The sequence below is a fragment of the Triturus cristatus genome, chromosome 6 (genome assembly GCF_964204655.1).
Source record: "Triturus cristatus chromosome 6, aTriCri1.1, whole genome shotgun sequence".
Lineage (NCBI taxonomy): Eukaryota > Metazoa > Chordata > Amphibia > Caudata > Salamandridae > Triturus > Triturus cristatus.
Window position 1 is genome coordinate 1,647,244,826 of NC_140589.1, and position 18,552 is coordinate 1,647,263,377.

An 18,552-nucleotide genomic window follows, 5' to 3' on the forward strand; every position below is an offset into this window, starting at 1 on the left:
GCACAAAGAGGCAAGGAAGGTACAGAAAGAGGAAGGAGGGTTGCAGAAGGAAGGAAGAGAAGTAGAGAAAGAAGCAACAGAGGTACTGAAAGTGGCATGAAGGGTGCCAAAAGAGCAAGAGAAGTGGAGAAATAGGGCAGAGGGGTGCAGAAAGAGGCAAGTGAGGTGCAGAAAAAGGCAACAGAGGTGCAGAAAGATGCAAGAGAATTGTAGAAACAAGCAAGAGAAGTGCAAAAAGAAGCAACAGAATTGCTGAAAGAAGCAACAGAGGTGTAGAAAAAAGCAAAAAAAGTGCAGAAAGAGGCAACTGAGGTGCAGGAAGAAGCAAGAGCAGTGCATAAAGAACCAACAGATGTGTAAAAAGAGGCAAGAGGTGTGCAGAAAGAGGTGGGAGAGGTGCACAAAGAGGCAAGGAAGGTACACAAAGAGGCAGGAGGGGTGCAGAAAGAAGGAAGAGAAGTACAGAAAGAAGCAACAGAGGTGCTGAAAGAGGGGTGAAGGGTGCCGAAAGAGTGAGAGAAGTGCAGAAAGAAGCAACAGAGGTACAGAAAAGAGACAAGAGAGGTGCCGAAAAATGCAGGTAAGATGCAGAAAGAAGGAACAGTGTTGCATAAAGACGCATGAGAGGTGCAGAAAGATAAAAGAGTGGTGCAAAAAGAGGCAAGAGGGGTGCAGAAAGAAACAAGTGAGGTGCAGAAAAAGGCAACATAGGTGCAGAAAGATATAAGAGAGGTGCAGAAACAAGCCAGAGAAGTGTAGAAAGAGGCAAGAGAATTGCTGAAAGAAGCAACAGAGGTGTGAAAAGAAGTAAGAGAAGTACAGGAAGAGGCAAGTGAGGTGCAGAAAGAGACAACAGGGGTGCAGAAAGAAGCAAGAGATGTGCATAAAGAGGCAATAGATGTGCAGAAAGAGGCAAGTGAGATGCAGAAAGAGGCAAGAGAACTGCAGAAAGAGGCAAGTGAGATGCAGAAGGATGCAAGAGAACTGTAGAAAGAGGCAAGAGAGTTGCAGAAATAGGCAAATGGGATGCAGAAAGATGGACCATGTATGCAGACAGAAGAAAGAGAGTTGCTGAAAGAGGGAAGAGGGGTACAGAAAGAGGCAAGAGGGATGCAGAAATTTGCAAAAGAGGTGCAGAAATAAGCAAGAGCAGTGCAGAAAGAACCAACAGAGATGCAGAAAGAGGCAAGAGGGGTGCAGAAAGAAGCAAGTCGGGTATAGAAAGAGGCAACAGAGGTGCAGAAAGACGCAAGAGAGGTGAAGAAACAAGCAATAGAAGTGCAGAAAGAGGCAATAGAATTGCTGAAAGAAACAACAGAGGTGTGGAAAGAAGCAAGAGAAGTGCAGAAAGAGGCAAGAGGGGTGGAGAAATAAGGAAAAGGGGTGCAGAAAGAAGCAAGTGAGGTGCAGAAAAAGGCAACAGAGGTACAGAAATACGCAAGAGAATTGCAGAAACAAGCAAGAGAAGTGCAGAAAGAGGCAAGAAAATTGCTGAAAGAAGCAACAGAGGTGTAGAAAGAAGCTAGAAAAGTGAAGAAAGAGGCAAGTGAGGTACAGTAAGAAGCAAGAGCAGTGCATAAAGAACCAACATACGTGCAAAAAGAGGCAAGAGGGGTGCAGAAAGAGATAAGAGATGTGCACAAAGAGGCAAGGAAGGTACAGAAAGAGGCAGCAGGGGTACAGAAAGAAGAAATAAAAGTGCAGAATGAGGCAAGAGAATTGCTGAAAAAAGCAACAGATGTATATAAAGAAGCAAGAGAAGTGCAGAAAGAAGCAAGAGCAGTGCAGAAAGAACCAACAGATGTGCAAAAAGAGGCAAGAGGGTGCAGAAAGAGGTGGGAGAGGTGCACAAAGAGGCAAGGAAGGTACAGAAAGAGGAAGGAGGGTTGCAGAAAGAAGGAAGAGAAGTAGAGAAAGAAGCAACAGAGGTGCTGAAAGAGGCAGGAAGGGTGCCGAAAGAGCAAGAGAAGTGGAGAAATAGGGAAGTGGGGTGCAGAAAGAGGCAAGTGAGGTGCAGAAAAAGGCAACAGAGGTGCATAAAGATGCAGGAGAATTGTAGAAACAAGCAAGAGAAGTGCAAAAAGAAGCAACAGAATTGCTGAAAGAAGCAACAGAGGTATAGAAAAAAGCAAAAAAAGTGCAGAAAGAGGCAAGTGAGGTGCAGGAAGAAGCAAGAGCAGTGCATAAAGAACCAACAGATGTGCAAAAAGAGGCAGGAGGTGTGCAGAAAGAGGTGGGAGAGGTGCACAAAGAGGCAAGGAAGGTACACAAAGAGGCAGGAGGGGACCAGAAAGAAGGAAGAGAAGTACAGAAAGAAGCAACAGAGGTGCTGAAAGAGGCGTGAAGGGTGCCGAAAGAGCAAGAGAAGTGCAGAGAGAAGCAAAAGAGGTACAGAAAAGAGACAAGAGAGGTGCCGAAACAGGCAGGAAAGGTGAAGAAAGGAGGAACAGTGGTGCATAAAGACGCAAGAGAGGTGCAGAAAGAGAAAAGAGTGGTGCAAAAGAGGCAAGAGGGGTGCAGAGAGAGGCAACATAGGTGCAGAAAGATATAAGAGAGGTGCAGAAAGATATAAGAGAGGTGCAGAAAGATATAAGAGAGGTGCAGAAACAAGCAAGAGAAGTGTAGAAAGAAGCAAGAGAATTGCTGAAAGAAGCAACAGAGGTGTGGAAAGAAGTAAGAGAAGTGCAGGAGGAGGCAAGTGAGGTGCAGAAAGAGACAACAGGGGTGCATAAAGAAGCAAGAGATGTGCAGAAAGAGGCAATAGATGTGCAGAAAGAGGCAAGTGAGATGCAAAAAGAGGCAAGAGAACTGCAGAAAGAGGCAAGTGAGATGCGGAAGGATGCAAGAGAAATGCAGAAAGAGGCAAGAGAGTTGCAGAAATAGGCAAAAGGGATGCACAAAGAGGGACCATGTATGCAGACAGAGGAAGGAGAGTTGCTGAAAGAGGGAAGAGGGGTACAGAAAGAGGCAAGAGGGATGCATAAAGAACCAACAGAGATGCAGAAAGAGGAAAGAGGGGTGCAGAAAGAAGCAAGTGAGGTACAGAAAGAGGCAACAGAGGTGCAGAAAGATGCAAGAGAGGTGAAGAAACAAGCAATAGAAGTGCAGAAAGAGGCAAGAGAATTGCTGAAAGAAACAACAGAGGTGTGGAAAGAAGCAAGAGAAGTGTAGAAAGAGGCAAGAGAGGTGGAGAAATAAGGAAGAGGGGTGCAGAAAGAGGCAAGTGAGGTACAGAAAAAGGCAACAGAGGTGCAGAAAGAGGCAAGAGAATTGCTGAAAAAGCAACAGAGTTGTAGAAAGAAGAAAGAAAAATACAGAAAGAGGCAAGTGAGGTACAGAAAGAAGCAAGAGCAGTGCAGAAGGAACCAACAGACGTACAAAAAGAGGCAAGAGTTGTGCAGAAAGAGGTAGGAGAGGTGTACAAAGAGGCAAGAAAGGTACAGAAATAGGAAGAAGAGGTACAGAAAGAAGGAAGAGAAGTGCAGAAAGAGGCAAGTAAGATGCAGAAAGAAGGAAGAGAAGTGCAGAAAGACGCAACAGAGGTGCTGAAAAAGACAAGACAAGTGCAGAAAGAAGCAAGAGGAGTGCAGAAAGAAGCAACAGAGTTGCAGGAAGAGGCAATAGAGGTGCAGAAAGAAGCAAGAGAGATGCAGAAAGAAGCAAGTGAGGTGCAGAAATGGGCAAGAGACGTGCAGAAAGAAGAGAGTGAGGTTCAGAAGGAAGCAAGAGAAGAGCAGAAAGTGACAAGTGAGGTGCAGAAAGAGGCACTTGATGTGCAGAAAGAGGCAACAGGGGTACAGAAAGTGGCAAAAGAAGTGCAGAGAGAGGCAAGAGAGGTGAAGAAGAAAGAGAGGTTCAGAAAGAGGCAAGTGAGAAGCAGAAAAAGGCAAGAGAGGTACAGAAAAAGGCAAGGAAAGTACAAAAACAGGCAAGAGACATGCACAAAGAGGCCAGAGAGGAGCAGAAAGAGGCAAGAGAGGTGTAGAAAGAGGCAAGTAGGGTGCAGAAAGAGGCAACAGAGGTGCAGAAAGTCGCAAGAGATCTGCAGAAAATAGCAACAGAGGTACTGAAATAGGCAAGTGAAGTGCAGGAAGGGGCAAGAGAAGTGCAGAAAGAGGCAAATAAAGTGCACAAAGAAGACAGTGAGGTGCAGAAAGAGGAAGAAAGGTGCAGAAAGATGCAAGAGAAATGCAGAAAGAGGCAAGAGAAGCACAGAAAGAAGAGAGGTGTGTGCACCATTAGTACCAATTTAACACCCACATTTAGCAACAAGTAACATGTGACCATTCCAGCTTTGCAAAGGGAACATTTTTGGGAACATTGGAGCCTTTTGAGTGAGAAACAAGGCTTTTTTTGTTCGAATCTGCAGATTAGGCAGCAGATGCTGGGATATTTGGCAAATGCAGAAATGTTTAATTATTTGAATATTGGTGCAGCCGAACAGTCACATAATTCCAGTGGTCCTGCTCATACCTCTGACTAGGTCTAGAAGTGCTCCTCAGTGGTTCATTCTTTTTTGTGTCTCATTGAGTCTATAGTTTAGCTTCAATGAAAACGAGGAAGACTAAACCTGAGGTTACCACTCCACAACACAGACTACTATACCACATAATTACTCGCCAAAACACATAATCCCACTCCACATAATTCCTATACACTGAGGGGCAGATTTACAAGCCCCTTGCGCCACTTTTGCGTCATTTTATTCTTTTTAAAAATTATGCAAAAGTGGCGCAAGGGGCTTGTAAATCTGCCCTTAAATACCACTTACTTTCTATTCAAATAATTTCACTGCACAACATATCACATAATTCCATTACACACAACGTACATCCACTTTACACCAAAAAACATTACGAAAAAACTTTTACAATTACAATTAAGCCCGGGCGGAGACCTCCGCTCCACCCGTGGAATGTGCGGAGATTTGCCTCCTTCGTGTTCCGCGGAGAAGGCAAATCTCTGCACACTCCACGGCAGAGCGGAGTTGGCCAGGCCCCGTCTCCACCCCCTCTATTACCATTAATTATAAATAACATAAAAGCAAATAAAAACAACTTACCTGGACTGCGGCGTCCCGCAGTTAATATGGGGGTGGAGGTGGGTGGCACAGCAGATCGGAGTTCCACTTAGTTTGTTCTCAACTCCGTGGTCCTCCGCATAGCCCCGTTATGCACACTATGCCCGGGTTTATTTACAACGCCATTAGCTCTAACTCTCGCAAATGCAAAACCTATTACATTGCAAATGCTTCATTAACTAGTAGTCACGTTTGCAGTGGTGGAGAAAGGGTGCTGGGCCTCTGACCAGCACTTAGGAATTACACTGCGTAGGACTTACAGGAGGTACCTGGAGGGCTTCTTGGCCCCCAAAGTCCCTCAGGAGTGCCAGTCATCATGCTGCCCGTCGCGCTTGCTCTAAACTGATTTAATTTTTTATGTGCTACTCATGCACACCCATCTGAGCATTACACAGAAGCCAATACCAGGATATTTTGGACTCCTTATATTTGTTGTTCCAACCCAAGTGACTCTTAGCCCTGAAAAAGTTCCTTTTGGCAATAAGGAATGAAACACATTGGTTGTCTGCCGTTTTTAATGGTTTCAAGAATAAAGAAGAGCATTGGAATATATTTGCTTATTTTGATTTACTTCCTTTGGGCTTACTGGAGGTACCTGGTGGGCTAATTGGCCCCCAGAGACCCTCAGGAATGAATGGGACTTAATCACCTAACTTAGAACGTGCCAGCCGGCGCGTTTGCAGGTGGTGCAGGGAGGGGGTGGGGGCCTCCAGCGAGATGCTGGATTTTCTTTTTTTATAAATATTTTTAGAAGGGGGCTGTGTGCCCCCTTCTTCCAGTATTTTTTGGGCCCTGGGGGCCCTATCCCCCACGGCCTGAGCATTTTTTCTTTATTTTTTTTAAACAGGAAGGGGGGCGCATGGCCTCCCTTCCCTGGACCCCATCCCCCAGGGCCTGGCCTCATTTTCTTTTTTTAAATTATTTTTCATAGGAGGGGGGCCACGTGGCCTCCCTCCTCTGGGCCACTTCTGGCTCCGTGTACTCCATCCCCGGGGTCTGGCCTTTTTAAAAAAGAATTTACCTGGAGGGGTGCTGTGTGGCCCCCACCCCTCGGACACTTCTTGTCCCAAAGACCCCATTCCCAGGGCCTGGCCAGCCTGCTTTTTGGAGGAGTGGGGCCACGTGGCCTCCCTCCTGAGGCTAATTATGGCCCTGGGGTCCCCATCCCCCGGGGCCCGTCCTTATTAAAAAAAAACATCAAAAGGGAAGGGGCCAAGCGGCCTCCCTCCCGGGTCCAAGGGACCCCATCTCCTGGGGCAGGCCCTCAAGTTGAGGACCATGGGGGAGCCTCAATGCCCCAATGGCCCCTGCCAGCTCCCAGCCTCCTGCGGGAGTTGACTTTGCTTTTGGCCAATGGGAGCTGCTAACATGCAGTTCCCCTTGTCCAAAAGCAATTCTGCTTTTCTTCTTGGAAGTAAGAGCAGGTTTCCTGCTCTAGCTTCCAAGAAGCAAAGCAGTGTTTCCTATGGCAGGGTGGGAGCCGTGCTCCCGCCCTGCCATAGCAAATGGCAAATGGCAATGTCCCAGTCGTGGGCACCCTGAAACATTGCAGTAACCAGCCCTGGGGGTGGCGGTTCTCAGAGCCTTCGAGGGCTCCAGGAGGGGGGCCGCGCTGCCCCCGCCCAACATGTAAATAGCCCCAGGGAGGTGATGGTCCCTGGGGCCGTGGGGGGCCCGCGAGTCCACTCCTCGATAATTAAAAAAGCCAAGGGGAGGTGGTGGTCTCTGGGGCTTGGGGGGCCTACGAGGCCCCCACAAATAATTAATAAAAGCCCCGGGAAGGTAGCGGTCCCCGGGGCTTGTGGGGGCCTGTGAGGCCCACCACCCACAAATCAACAAAGCCCCCTCCTTGATAATCAAATAAAGCCCCGGGGAGGTGGTGGTCCATGGGGTTTGGGGGGCCTGCGAGGCTCCCAGCAAATAATTAATGAAAGACCCGGGGAGGTGGCGTTCCCCGGGACTGCGGGGGCCTGCGCGGCCCCCACATATATTCACATATGGCCCCCGGGACCTGGCCAACCCGCGGTTCGTTAAAACAAAGCGCGGGAGCCCATGCTTCTTTTTTTTTTATTCTCTTGGCCGGGTTCGCACACCCAGTGCAAATTCAGACGATTTTTTATTTTAGAAATGATTTGTTTTGCCCTGGGGGTCCTTGTGGGACCCTCTGAGTAGGGCTAGGGGGTCAGGGTGTTTCTACCCTGCCCCCTTTTCTTGTTTTTTAAAGATTTTAAAAACTATCTTCTTGTGACTCGGTTACCGAGTCACAAGATGGCTGCCAACACATTCTGGTTTGGAGTGTTGGCAGCCAATCAGAACGAAGCTTGTGCTCGTGAGGGCTCACAGCTACTCCTCAGTGCTCAGATATCGATATTTTTAGTTTTTGAATCTCTCTGCAACTACTGAACAGATTTACACCATTAAAAAAAAAGGTCGCTTTCTGGACCAAGACATACCTTTTTGCTAAATTTGGTATAATTCCGTTCAGCAGTTCGGGCTGTAGCCGTGCCTAAATTTCCTATGGAAATTAACATGGAAAAAATGTGTTTTGGCACCCCCCTTTTTTCTCGTCTCCTGCTTGACGAATCACCGCGAAAATTTTAAGCCAGGAGCTGACCTGAGTGAACCATTAGTTTTGAAAATTTTGGCAACGATTGGTCAAATGGCGCCAAAGATATTGGCAAAAGAAAAAAATGCTTTTTGAATGGAAACAAGGTCCTAACTATAACTACCTAGTGGCAACCACCAGTAGATAATATATATATATAGATATATATATATATATATATATAGATATATATATATATATATATATATATATATATAAATATTCAATGAAAAGTGATTTCTAATGCAACTATTATAATGATACCAGCATTTGTAAAGCGTGTAGCTATCTCAGGCGAGGTGTCTCGGTGCTTCGGGTCATCGGGAAGGTTAAGCGAGCTTTTGCACAGATTCACAAGGTGCTGGGCTAACCTGCCACCGGCGCCGTAGATCCAACCGTGAGCACAGTGTTCCGGAGTCAGCCGCCCTGGACGCTGCACCACACTTCTTAAATTAAGCAATGGCCAATTTGATATTATTAAAACCAATATGATATATGAAAAAGAAAACTATATTCTTACCTTAGATATTCTGTTCCACGACATTTTGGTAGTCCTGATATTTTTGACACAATGTTAATGTCACAGAGTATTTTCGTTCAGTATTTGTGCCATTCAACCTGAAATAGCCATCTTAGAACTGGTTTGTAAAACTAAACTAAAGCCATTACAATTTATAGATGCAATGGAGGTGGATTTCTTGGAATGGTCAAATCATTATTTTAAGTCAGCCAGCCACCGATAGCTCAGTGGGGGGCAAAAAAGTAAACAGATAAGTAAAATAAAACAAAGGGGTTGAGGAGACAAGAAGATGATGGGTGGGATAAGAGAAGGGGGTAAAGGGGCAGATGGGAAAGGAGTAAAGGGAGAGAAAGAGGGAAAATAAATAGTTACTCTCATGGACTGAAAATAAGCAAGGTTTGACAACAGCAGTAGGATATATAATTGTGAATGACATGAGTTGTCATGTTGTTTTTCTAAACCAGTGGGCTGGTTTGCAAAACACAAAATATGTTTAGGATGTGAAGCGGAGGGGTGGGCAGCTGGTGCAGTTAGAGGCACACTGACTCACACACATGTGTTCTTGTTAGAGATTCACAGAATGTTGTGCTGCTGCAAAGGCCACCTACTAAACTATGAAAGGAAGTGAATTAGTTATGTTAATATTTTCTTGGTGATTTTTTTGCTATTTTACTTTTTGGCTTCTAAAGTCAGAAATCAGAACAGTTAGTTACATAGAACCAGAAGATGCTGCTGTCTTTAATGTAATAAAAATAACACACTGAGCACTAAATGTTTTTACTTTTCGCCATAGTCTGGGTCAAAGGTGATAGTAACAAGGCATTTCTTCATAACAACTCCCAATTCTGTGCACATCCTGCAGATGGTTAGGCCCCGTACCTGTATCAGGCTGTCCCACCCCATATCTACAACAGGCTGATAATTTTGCGGTTTCACAACGTTCAGAGTAGAATGCTGGTGGCATGCATTGGCCAGTACTGACCACACATAAGTAGAGAAGAGAAGGGATTCTTTACTTATTGGGGACCTAGCCTAGTAGCTACAGCTGCTGACTTTGGAACATGTGGAAGCAGGTTTGAATACAACCTCGGCTCACATGTGAGTATGAGTTAATCACTTACTCTCCTTGTGCCTAGGAACAAAATAATATGTAATGTTGTTTAGTTGTATTGTAAATAGGGATGGCTGGCAAACTCTGCTTTGCTGGTGCAGCTTGCAGAGTTTTGCCTACTCCGCCCTCCTCTTGGAGCACAGAGCTTAGCAAAAACACTGTCAAGTCGCTGCGTGGCGGAGTCTACCACCCACCATCTTGGAATTATTGTATTGTGACTAGTGACAGCAGAATGAGACAAGCAGATGCTAAATATTGTGCTAAATATTATGGGCCCGATTCACAGAATTAACTTAAGACTAAATCCTAAACTTACTACTTTGTGGTATTCACAGAATGCACTTACTACTTTTGGTATTCACAGACTGCACTTACTACTTTTGGTATTCACAGAATGGATTTACGACTACTAACTTTACGTCCGCACTCGGGCCGGAAATTCCAGCCCGGAGGCGGAGCTTCCGGCCCGGAGGTGGGGATTCCGGCCAGTGGCGGAGATTTAGCCATGGCCGAAATCTCCACCTCCAGGCCGGAAGCTCCGCCTCCGGGCCGGAATTTCCGGCCCGAGTGCGGACGTAAAGTTAGTAGTCGTAAATCCATTCTGTGAATACCAAAAGTAGTAAGTGCATTCTGTGAATACCACAAAGTAGTAAGTTTAGGATTTAGTCTTAAGTTAATTCTGTGAATCGGGCCCTGTGCATTTAATAACAGTCAATGAGTAACTGTCAAGAGTTTTTCCCCAACATACCAAAGCCAAGAAACAGTCTTCAACCACAACCAATGAAGCTAGCTGACAAAAGCCCTCTAGCCAAATCCAATGACAACCGTTCTTCCAAACGAAACCAAGATTGCGTCCCACTTCCACAGGCCAATTAACAATATGTTTTTCTTTTTACTTAATTGCCTGTGAGAACCTTGTGGCATATGTTTTGGCCCTTTTTCTCAGTAGTTATAGGCACAACAAGGCATCAGTTAAAGAAGTGATCCTTCTGAACCTGCTTTTGGGGCGCTGCCTGGCAGCTGCCGGGCAGTGTTGGAAAGGAGAGCTGGGGGGCAGCAGGAGACTTGCTGCACTTGACTGCAATGACTTTCTTCAAAGCAGGTTTGGTTTTGTTGTTTATCAAAGAAAAAACCCTCCAATGTATTCCCTTTAAAAAGTATTGCACTTGTAATTTATCTCGCTTCCCCAAATTACACAAAAAGGTGCTTTTAGTTGGGCTACATGCGGCGAGGGTGTTTATCTCCTTTTCTTGTGTGTGTTCTGTCTATCTACCCATCAGCTATCTGAAAATTGCTCAGTCCCTTTTTCGGCTATTTCACCTTTATAAGAAGTCCTTTTATGCTCTGTGTGATGCTTGGACGGGCTCCATAAACCACGTCTATAGTCATTGACTTGGAAAGATGATTGGGTGACTGTTTTGTGTTTTCAGGGACTTAGAAACTGGGTGACAACAATGTATGGCTAAATATGGAAATGAATCTTTAGGGAAACAAATTATTAGATGTGAGAAAGTGCATTCAGGAGAAGGTGAAAAGAGGGTGCTGAAGAGTAAAGAGATAAGGGGTAAGATATGAAAATGGAGAAGACGTGGAAAGACAAGGGTGTGCATGTCTAACATACAGTGAACATAACAGTAGGGATTGAGACACTCTGAAGGCCACCATCCCTTCTACAGGCCTCAGTAATGTTTGGAATGCATGGTCTCATAATTTCAGAATTAAAACATTTTCAATATTAATTATTTACAACAAAACCATTGTTGTCATTCATTCATCTAAAGTAACAACCGTTGTCAAAGCCAATAGTACTGGTGTATATCAGTTGCTGTGGTATATTTCTGAATACAATAACAGAACATTCAAAGAGGAACCAAAATACTGATTGTGTGGCACACTATGGAAACCACAGATATGGGATGAAAAAAGTGTGTGGGGGGCCTCCAAGGGGCCCGGAGCTCCGGGAGGCCGCATCTGGCACTTTGCACGGACGTCGGTCCCCTGGCATGGTGGCTACTGACTGCACCCATTGCGTGGGGGACCCCCTCCATGTACTTTGCAGGGGGGGGGGGGGGCTCAAGTTTCGTTATGCCACTGCTAGTCTATCCCTTTGTGCGAAGAGTGTCTTGTCCTTTACCGATTCTAAAAACAAGCATTTGCAATGCAATGGTCTTGCCTTTAGGATCTTAAAAGTATTTAGCCATGCAGCACATTATCCTGGGTTTTATATTAACTCTTCTCATTTAGCCGTGGAAAGGGGTTAAGGTAACTGTTAGTCCCAAACAATAAAGTTTTACAAAAAACAATATGCATTGACAAAGATAATGCATTGACAAAATCAAAAGGCTGGCAGCATAAGTCGGACCAGCTAGCTTTGCAAATGCTTGTGTTACTTTGTCAGCGACGTGGAGCAGCAGAGGAATGTGGAGGTAAAGAACAGTGTGATATGAAACTGACACTGATCATGAGCAATAGCTAGACTGAAACAGAAGCATGTTCTGTACTCGAGACAGACACGAGCCGAACTTGAAATATGATCTGCGAAACAATATGATCTGCGGAACTTGTTATGGTGTGAGATTGGGCTAACCTTCACTGGAATGTCAAGGTTGAACAAGCACTGGCAACGACATTAGGTGTGGCTTTAACACCTCCAGAGTTTTCTGTTTATATGAATTTAAGTCATCTATATGCATGAGCGGCTTCAACTCCAAGCCATACGAGAAATTGCACAGTTTAAATAATGTTCTAACCTGTAAACACTCTTACATTTTGCACAGTGGGGTCATGGAACCCATTCTACAAACTTCATAATTAAAGCTTGCACTGGTAGCTCTGTCCAGTACAGCACCCCAAGCATTCTGAAATCTAAGCAGCTTGTTATGAGTGACATGGTAATTGCGAGCTTATACCGCTAAATTTCGCACGTGGATGTCTTTGCTGAGTGTGTTATTAAGTCACAGAATAAGTGCTAACTCAAATATGCGCGTAAATCTTCTGCCGTCAATTCTATGTTGGGTGACACCACAGAGGAATAATGTGCAATGAACACACCATGCATGCTGTTCCAAGTTACACCAATGCGTCAGTGGGGTAACACAATCTTAGCCTCCACCCTTCCCCCCATGGACTGTAAGGGGGCCCTCTACACTCATCTGGCCTCGCGCTGTTTTCAAACGCCTTGCCCTTGCAAGGAAGCCAACGTGTTCTGTAGGCAGGGAGACATCACCGTGTATGAAAAAACATTTCAGATGTTGTTGATTGACAAAATTGTGGTTCCAGAAGTAAAAATGATTGGTGATATGGAGAGATCCCAGGGCACAGACATAGCATCATAAGCATTTCAAAGATAACACTGAGCAAAAATGCTGCCTATGTGCTATTGAAAAGTCAATTTGCAGCGCACCAATGGATGTTGTTACTGGTATTTTATCTTTCATATTTCTCAATTCCTTCATATGCCTAGGCTATGTTTCAATCAATCAAGCAACTTTACTCTGAGGCATTATATGTGGGGCAAGATTGTGTCCAAGTGAATCCACTGCTCTAACCTCTCCCGCAGCCAGTCCTCGAGTTACTAAACATGTGAGGACTTTCGGAGCAGGCGTTTTGGGTCATGGCTGCCTCAGCGGACTGGCAGAACTAGCTGATTGTTTGGAGGTTGACTCTTTTGCCTCCGGTCTCTCAGCAGGGGCGTCCTTTGACTGCAATGGCGGGGCCCGGTGGCAAAGGTGCTAAAGAATGGGCTGCCCTCCCGGCTCCTTCTTTATCAACAATAACTGTCCAGCCTCCCCCACGGCTTGAGACAGAAACAGGGAGTCAGACCAGTGGCACAGGGCTCTAAACGTAAACATAGCACGTCATGATTTACACGAGTCCTATTGCATTGAAGACACAAACAGCACCAGCTCGATTGTCTGGCTGCTTAGAAAGTGAAAGCGTGCACGGCTCGCTAAACGTAAACAAAGCAGGTCGTGATTTACATGAGTCCTATTGCATTGAAGACACAAAAAGACAAGAACGGGAGTGGGGGGCGGGGGGGCGCAAAGTCACAGACTGAGGGAGGGGGCAGGGAGGGGGTTGGGGGAGACAGGTAAGAAAATAGTGTTAGTAGTAAAGGGGCCTGTAGCCGTAGAAGGATACAAAGGATGACTGAGGAGGGACTAACAAGCCTCAAACCAATCGGAAGGCAGCATTTAAGACAAAAGCCAATGCGCAGAGAGTGGGCGAAGCTTCCACACTACAGTGTATACTGCATGCCTCGCAAAGCGATGGCAGCACATTCGTGCTGCATCGCTAGGCGAGTCCTAATAAGGGCATTCCAATCTACTTACACAAAACTAGGTCAGTCCGTCATTGTTTTCGTAGCCGAGGATGTCTTTCACACGTTCACAATGTAATGATTTTTTAAGACTCGTATATTATATGCCTGCGTTGTTGAAAGAACAGTCAGTCAACAATAATTTATATGTATTTGTACTTTCGGCCAAACTTCCAAAATGTGCTACTGAAAAGCAGCAAAAGAGAACACATTGACTAGTACTGGACATCTGAAGGATACAGTTACTAGCATGGCATTGTTCCTCATACAGGTGTTCTTGCCAGCAATAACTATGCAATGACGCTTATCTCTGGGGAAAAAAACACTGTTTAAATATGTACCAGCAACTACACCATAGTTTGTAGAGTACGATATATTACAGGGTAAAGTAAGTGAGGGCTGCTGTACGTAAATGGTTTTGATTCATTTTGTAAAGCCCACAAAGAAATAGTATCAGTGGACTTGGAATAAAGACTTTTTAAAATCCAGTAATTTGAGATGGCTTCTTTTCATTCTAGGAGGGTGAATCCATTGTGACTGTAAATGGTAAATCCCAGACATTGATGGCGAATGACAGTCTTCTCATTCCGGAGCAATCACTGTGAGTATGGATGACATTTTACGCTCAAACGAGGCTCGTTACCAGATTAAATATAGCATATTGTCAGTATTAATATTCCTATGTCTATTGATAGGTACGAGTTGAATGTGCTCAATTTCCATTAGGCTCAACTAACTGAAAACCTGTTTCCTATCACACAACCATGTACACTCCTTAACTGCATTGATGAGGTTGGGCAGTTAGCTGTCTAATTGTCAGTATGATATTGGTTGAGTTCTCTAGGGTGACCGGGTCGTTCATGATTTAGACACTTATTGTAATATGTAGTGCGGGTGTGCTTGCAGGGCCTGCCTCGAGCACTGCACAGCTGCTGCAGCCAGGCACAAGGCACTAAAACAGTGGATACAGAGTATGGACTTCACCCCGAGTGGTTGGCAGACCCTTTTTTTATACCTGTGACTGCACCCAGCCACAGGGTGTGTTGAACACTCTTGGAGAGCTGAACCACTAAACCATTACACCCCTCTCAAACTTAACGTCTATGACACTATTGATAAGAGGAGCAAATGCTTGGCTTACAAAGTCTTTCAATCGGGAGATGGGTAGAGCATATGGACGTAGTGAGTATTGGTGGTTTGATCTCATGTTGCATTCGGATGACTCTACTTCAGGAGTTGAAAGTTGTTGTGGTATTGGGTTCTACCTGGAAGGGGAAGGCTAAAGAGGTTCACCATGGATGCCTGGTGGGGTCAGTGACGGCTGTACTGCAGGTGATTCCTCAATATAGATGGTTTGTCGTCCATTGTCCATCCTTGGTTCCCAGACCCTGGTCTGTAGCAGATGTATTCCTGGCCTTCTCAAGGTGCAGATTGTCTTCTACTTTGTCTCTCAAATAGAATGGGATGTGGTTGTGTCTCAGGGCTATTGGCGTGACGGCCTTGTTTTTGTTAAGTTTGATGATGTAGTCTTTCAGGCAATACTGGCCCTCAAAGACATGCTTGTATTCCTAGAAGAGTTGATCCACTTGACTTGTATGGATTTGGTTGGTGAATATAATGGTGTTGAGTTCTTCAGCGGTGTGACAGCTTAACAGCGTGTTCCTTTTCTTGCTTGTGACAAAGAATTTTGCTTTAATTTCTTTGTCCCTGTGGTGGATGTCCTCCTCTAAATCCCCTTCAAGTAGAACTGGCATGTTGCTACTGTAGACAAAGATTTTTCTTTTAGTCGGAAGTTGTGTAGATTTAATGTAAAGACTATGACACTGGTCTATGTCCAATACATTGACAGAGTCACCTGTGTCAATGATTGCTGGTATAGCTTGGCTGTTGATAGTGATGTGACAGAACGATTAAATGGTACTCTCAATGGTGGGGTACGTGCCATCCCTTGATGCACCTTGGCACTGCACATACTCGGCCGAAATGGCTGCTTTTGATGCACTAGAGCATGTCTTCCCTTGGGCTGGCCATTGTGTTACTGGGTGAGCTGTCTGTTCACAGCAATCACAGTTGTGGCCCCTTTGGGGAGATCTGGGTGGAGCGGCTGTGGGATGGGCACAAAGGACTTGGTCAACGGCTACTGTCTTGATGCATGGTTCAGGGTCCTAAGGTGTTGTGATGGTGGTCCTGGCCAACGCTTCTTCCATGCGCTCTGCTCGGGTCTTGGAAAATTTGTGGTTTCTCACCAGAACTAGGATGTAGTCTAGCGTGGTACCAGGGCCCCTTAGGATAAGACATCAAGGGATACTGGATTGACACCACTAGATAATCTGAGCCTGACCATTTTCTGCAGGTCATCATCAGTTCAGGTGCTTGGTAGTTCACAAAGCCTCATTAAGAAAACATCAATGGATTAATTATCAGGTTGTCTGGCTTGTCGTAGTGTGAATCTCTCAAAGTCCAGATTGATCTGAAGATCAAAGTGTGCAGCCAGGGACACTACGGTCACCTCCTAGTCATTATCATCCCCAGTGTTTGGCAGGTTCAGGAATCATTTACATGTCTCTTACCCAGCATAATGTAACAGCAGAGATTGTTTAACACCTGGTTCTGTTTCACACATGGCGCAGAAGTAGTTGGTCAGCCTCGATTTGCTGCGTCTTCCAGTGGGCAGCAGTAGACACAGTGTCAACAAGTTTGTTGATGGGAGGCATGGCCGTGAGGTAAACCTGGGTGCTGGAGCTGGGGAAACAGCCGGCGATGTATCATTTACAAGAAGTGCAGCGGTTTGGCTGTGCCCTGCCTGGGCCTGCAACATCATTCTGGGCTGCTCGCTGAGGTGAGGTGATGCAGGGCCTAAGCTGCCACCAAGGATGCACTGTAGAACAGGTGACAGCTGCCAGTGTAGTTGGAGACTGAAACCACACTCCCCTGGGCCGAAGAGAAGGCAGGCCACAGAGAATGAGCTGTCAGGCACAGCGCTCTCTGCCGGGTATATCCTCTCCGGGACGCCTGCTGTGTGTATGCCTTATTCGCTCCGGACACTGTGGCTGGAGGTGCCAGCAGGACAGAGCACATGAGCAGGCAGGAGGCGCTCCTGGACTTGTGGTGTGTTGGCAGCATGCACCAGACCTCAGGGAGCCATGCAGGAGAAAGATAGGCTGCCGCGGTTATCAGCAGGCGTGGTGACACGGTCTTGCTGGCGGCGTCGCTGAACTGCTGCAGGGAAAACCATCCACATGGCCAGTGGGGGAGTCCAACGGGAGGTGTCAGGCGCAAAGGCAGCACTCGGTGAGGGCGCATGGGAGAGTGTGCTCATGGTTCCTGCCACAAGTGATGCGCAGCAGGAGCAACCGGGCACAGGACACTGGATCCAGAGTACATAATCCAACATGAGCAGTTGGCAGTCCCTTTCTTTATACCCGAGGCCCCGTCTGACCTAAGGTGAGTCTTACGTCCTTGGAGAGCTGAAGCGCTAACTCACTAGTGTAATAATTTGTCATCTGGCAGCTTCTATGTTTTGTTGATGTTGCGCCTTGAAGCTTGATATTATCTTCCATCTTATATTATCTAGCACTGTATAAATTAAACAAACAAAGCAATTATCAGCTTAGTGGGTTTCTATGTCCCTCTCTTGAACTAAATCCCAACAACTTTATTCACTTATAGGCAGATTGACAAACATTTCACGCAACTCAGTGCAGCAAGGAAAGTTGCTGCACTGTGTGAAAGGGAGTCATCTGAAATGTGGCAATGCAAGCACCCTTGAATCATGGTGCATGGTGCCGGCGTTAAAAGCAGTATTGTTTTCTTACAGGCAGGGATGCCTGCTTTCACAAAAACAATACCTAGGGCCTCATTAGAATGTCGGGCGTAACGCCACCGACAGGCATTGGTGGCAGTCTGCCCGACATCCAATTTATCGGTCCAACCGCCGGATTAAGAAACTGGCAGTCAGAGCGATTTGGAGTGGGGGAAAGACTGCTGCCTCCGACAGGCTTAAGAAGCCCGTTGGGGCAGCGGTTGTAGCCTCATCCCTAAAATAGAGGCAGTGTCTGCCAAGGCACCGCCATAGGGCTTATGATGTCTCTTTCCCTTAGCCTTTACATGGTGGTCCCACCGCCATGTAAAGGCAGACGGAAAGGGACTTTGGTGGCACCTAGCAGAGCATCCATCCTCCATGGTCCTCTGCTATATGCTATGGGGCCAGGGGGCACATGTGGTGCCTCCCCAAACATCCATGCACCACTTGCCAGGAACAACATGGTGCCAGGCCCACGGTGCATGGATGTTTGTAGACATACGTTTTAGTATCACGGCTTGTGCTGCTGCCCTTTTGTTTTTTAAAAGTACACATATTTAAATATTTAAAGTGTTCTAGGTTTACTGCTACTGTTCAACGTCTTGAACACAAGGATACCTGATGCCTGGATTGGATGCCAAAGTATTAGATAATCTCTTCCTTGAATCGCAGTATAAATTAACTTCTCCCCGATGATATTGAATAATGCATGACATATGTAAAGTATGCGTGATTTGTTGGTACCAGAGTTCCAAAATGAAGTTTCAAAGGTGAGGGTGTGAGAAGATAGGAAAGATTTAACCCAGTAAAGCCTTTAATCAGAATATGAGGCAAGTGAGAAGTGACTAATTCCATTCTGACCCTTCTCACATGCTAGCAAACAGGAAAAAAGATAAGCACCCGACTTATCCCAGGTGCAACACGATCCCTACCGCTAGATGTGACTGCAACCCAGAAACCCACCCGCAACCTTGCAGGCCATGTAGCATGACAAGATGTAGTCTAAACTGTAGACTATCTGCAATCATGTTTAGTAACTCTAGAAACCTAGATTGCTAAGCTAGGGGATAGATAACCCATAGTCTTAGCTGAGGTGAGCAGGTTTCTGTGACAAAT

General features: G+C 45.8%; 1 protein-coding gene across 1 annotated transcript in view; it reads left to right on the forward strand.

Annotated features, from left to right (window-relative positions):
• The window catches only part of HAAO (3-hydroxyanthranilate 3,4-dioxygenase), a 763,099-nt gene that overhangs the window by 712,116 nt on the left and 32,431 nt on the right, over positions 1 to 18,552 (forward strand). The window contains exon 9 of the mRNA XM_085612800.1: positions 14,153 to 14,235. Coding sequence (XP_085468926.1) covers positions 14,153 to 14,235 — 83 coding nt within the window. The remainder of the gene's footprint in view (positions 1 to 14,152; positions 14,236 to 18,552) is intronic.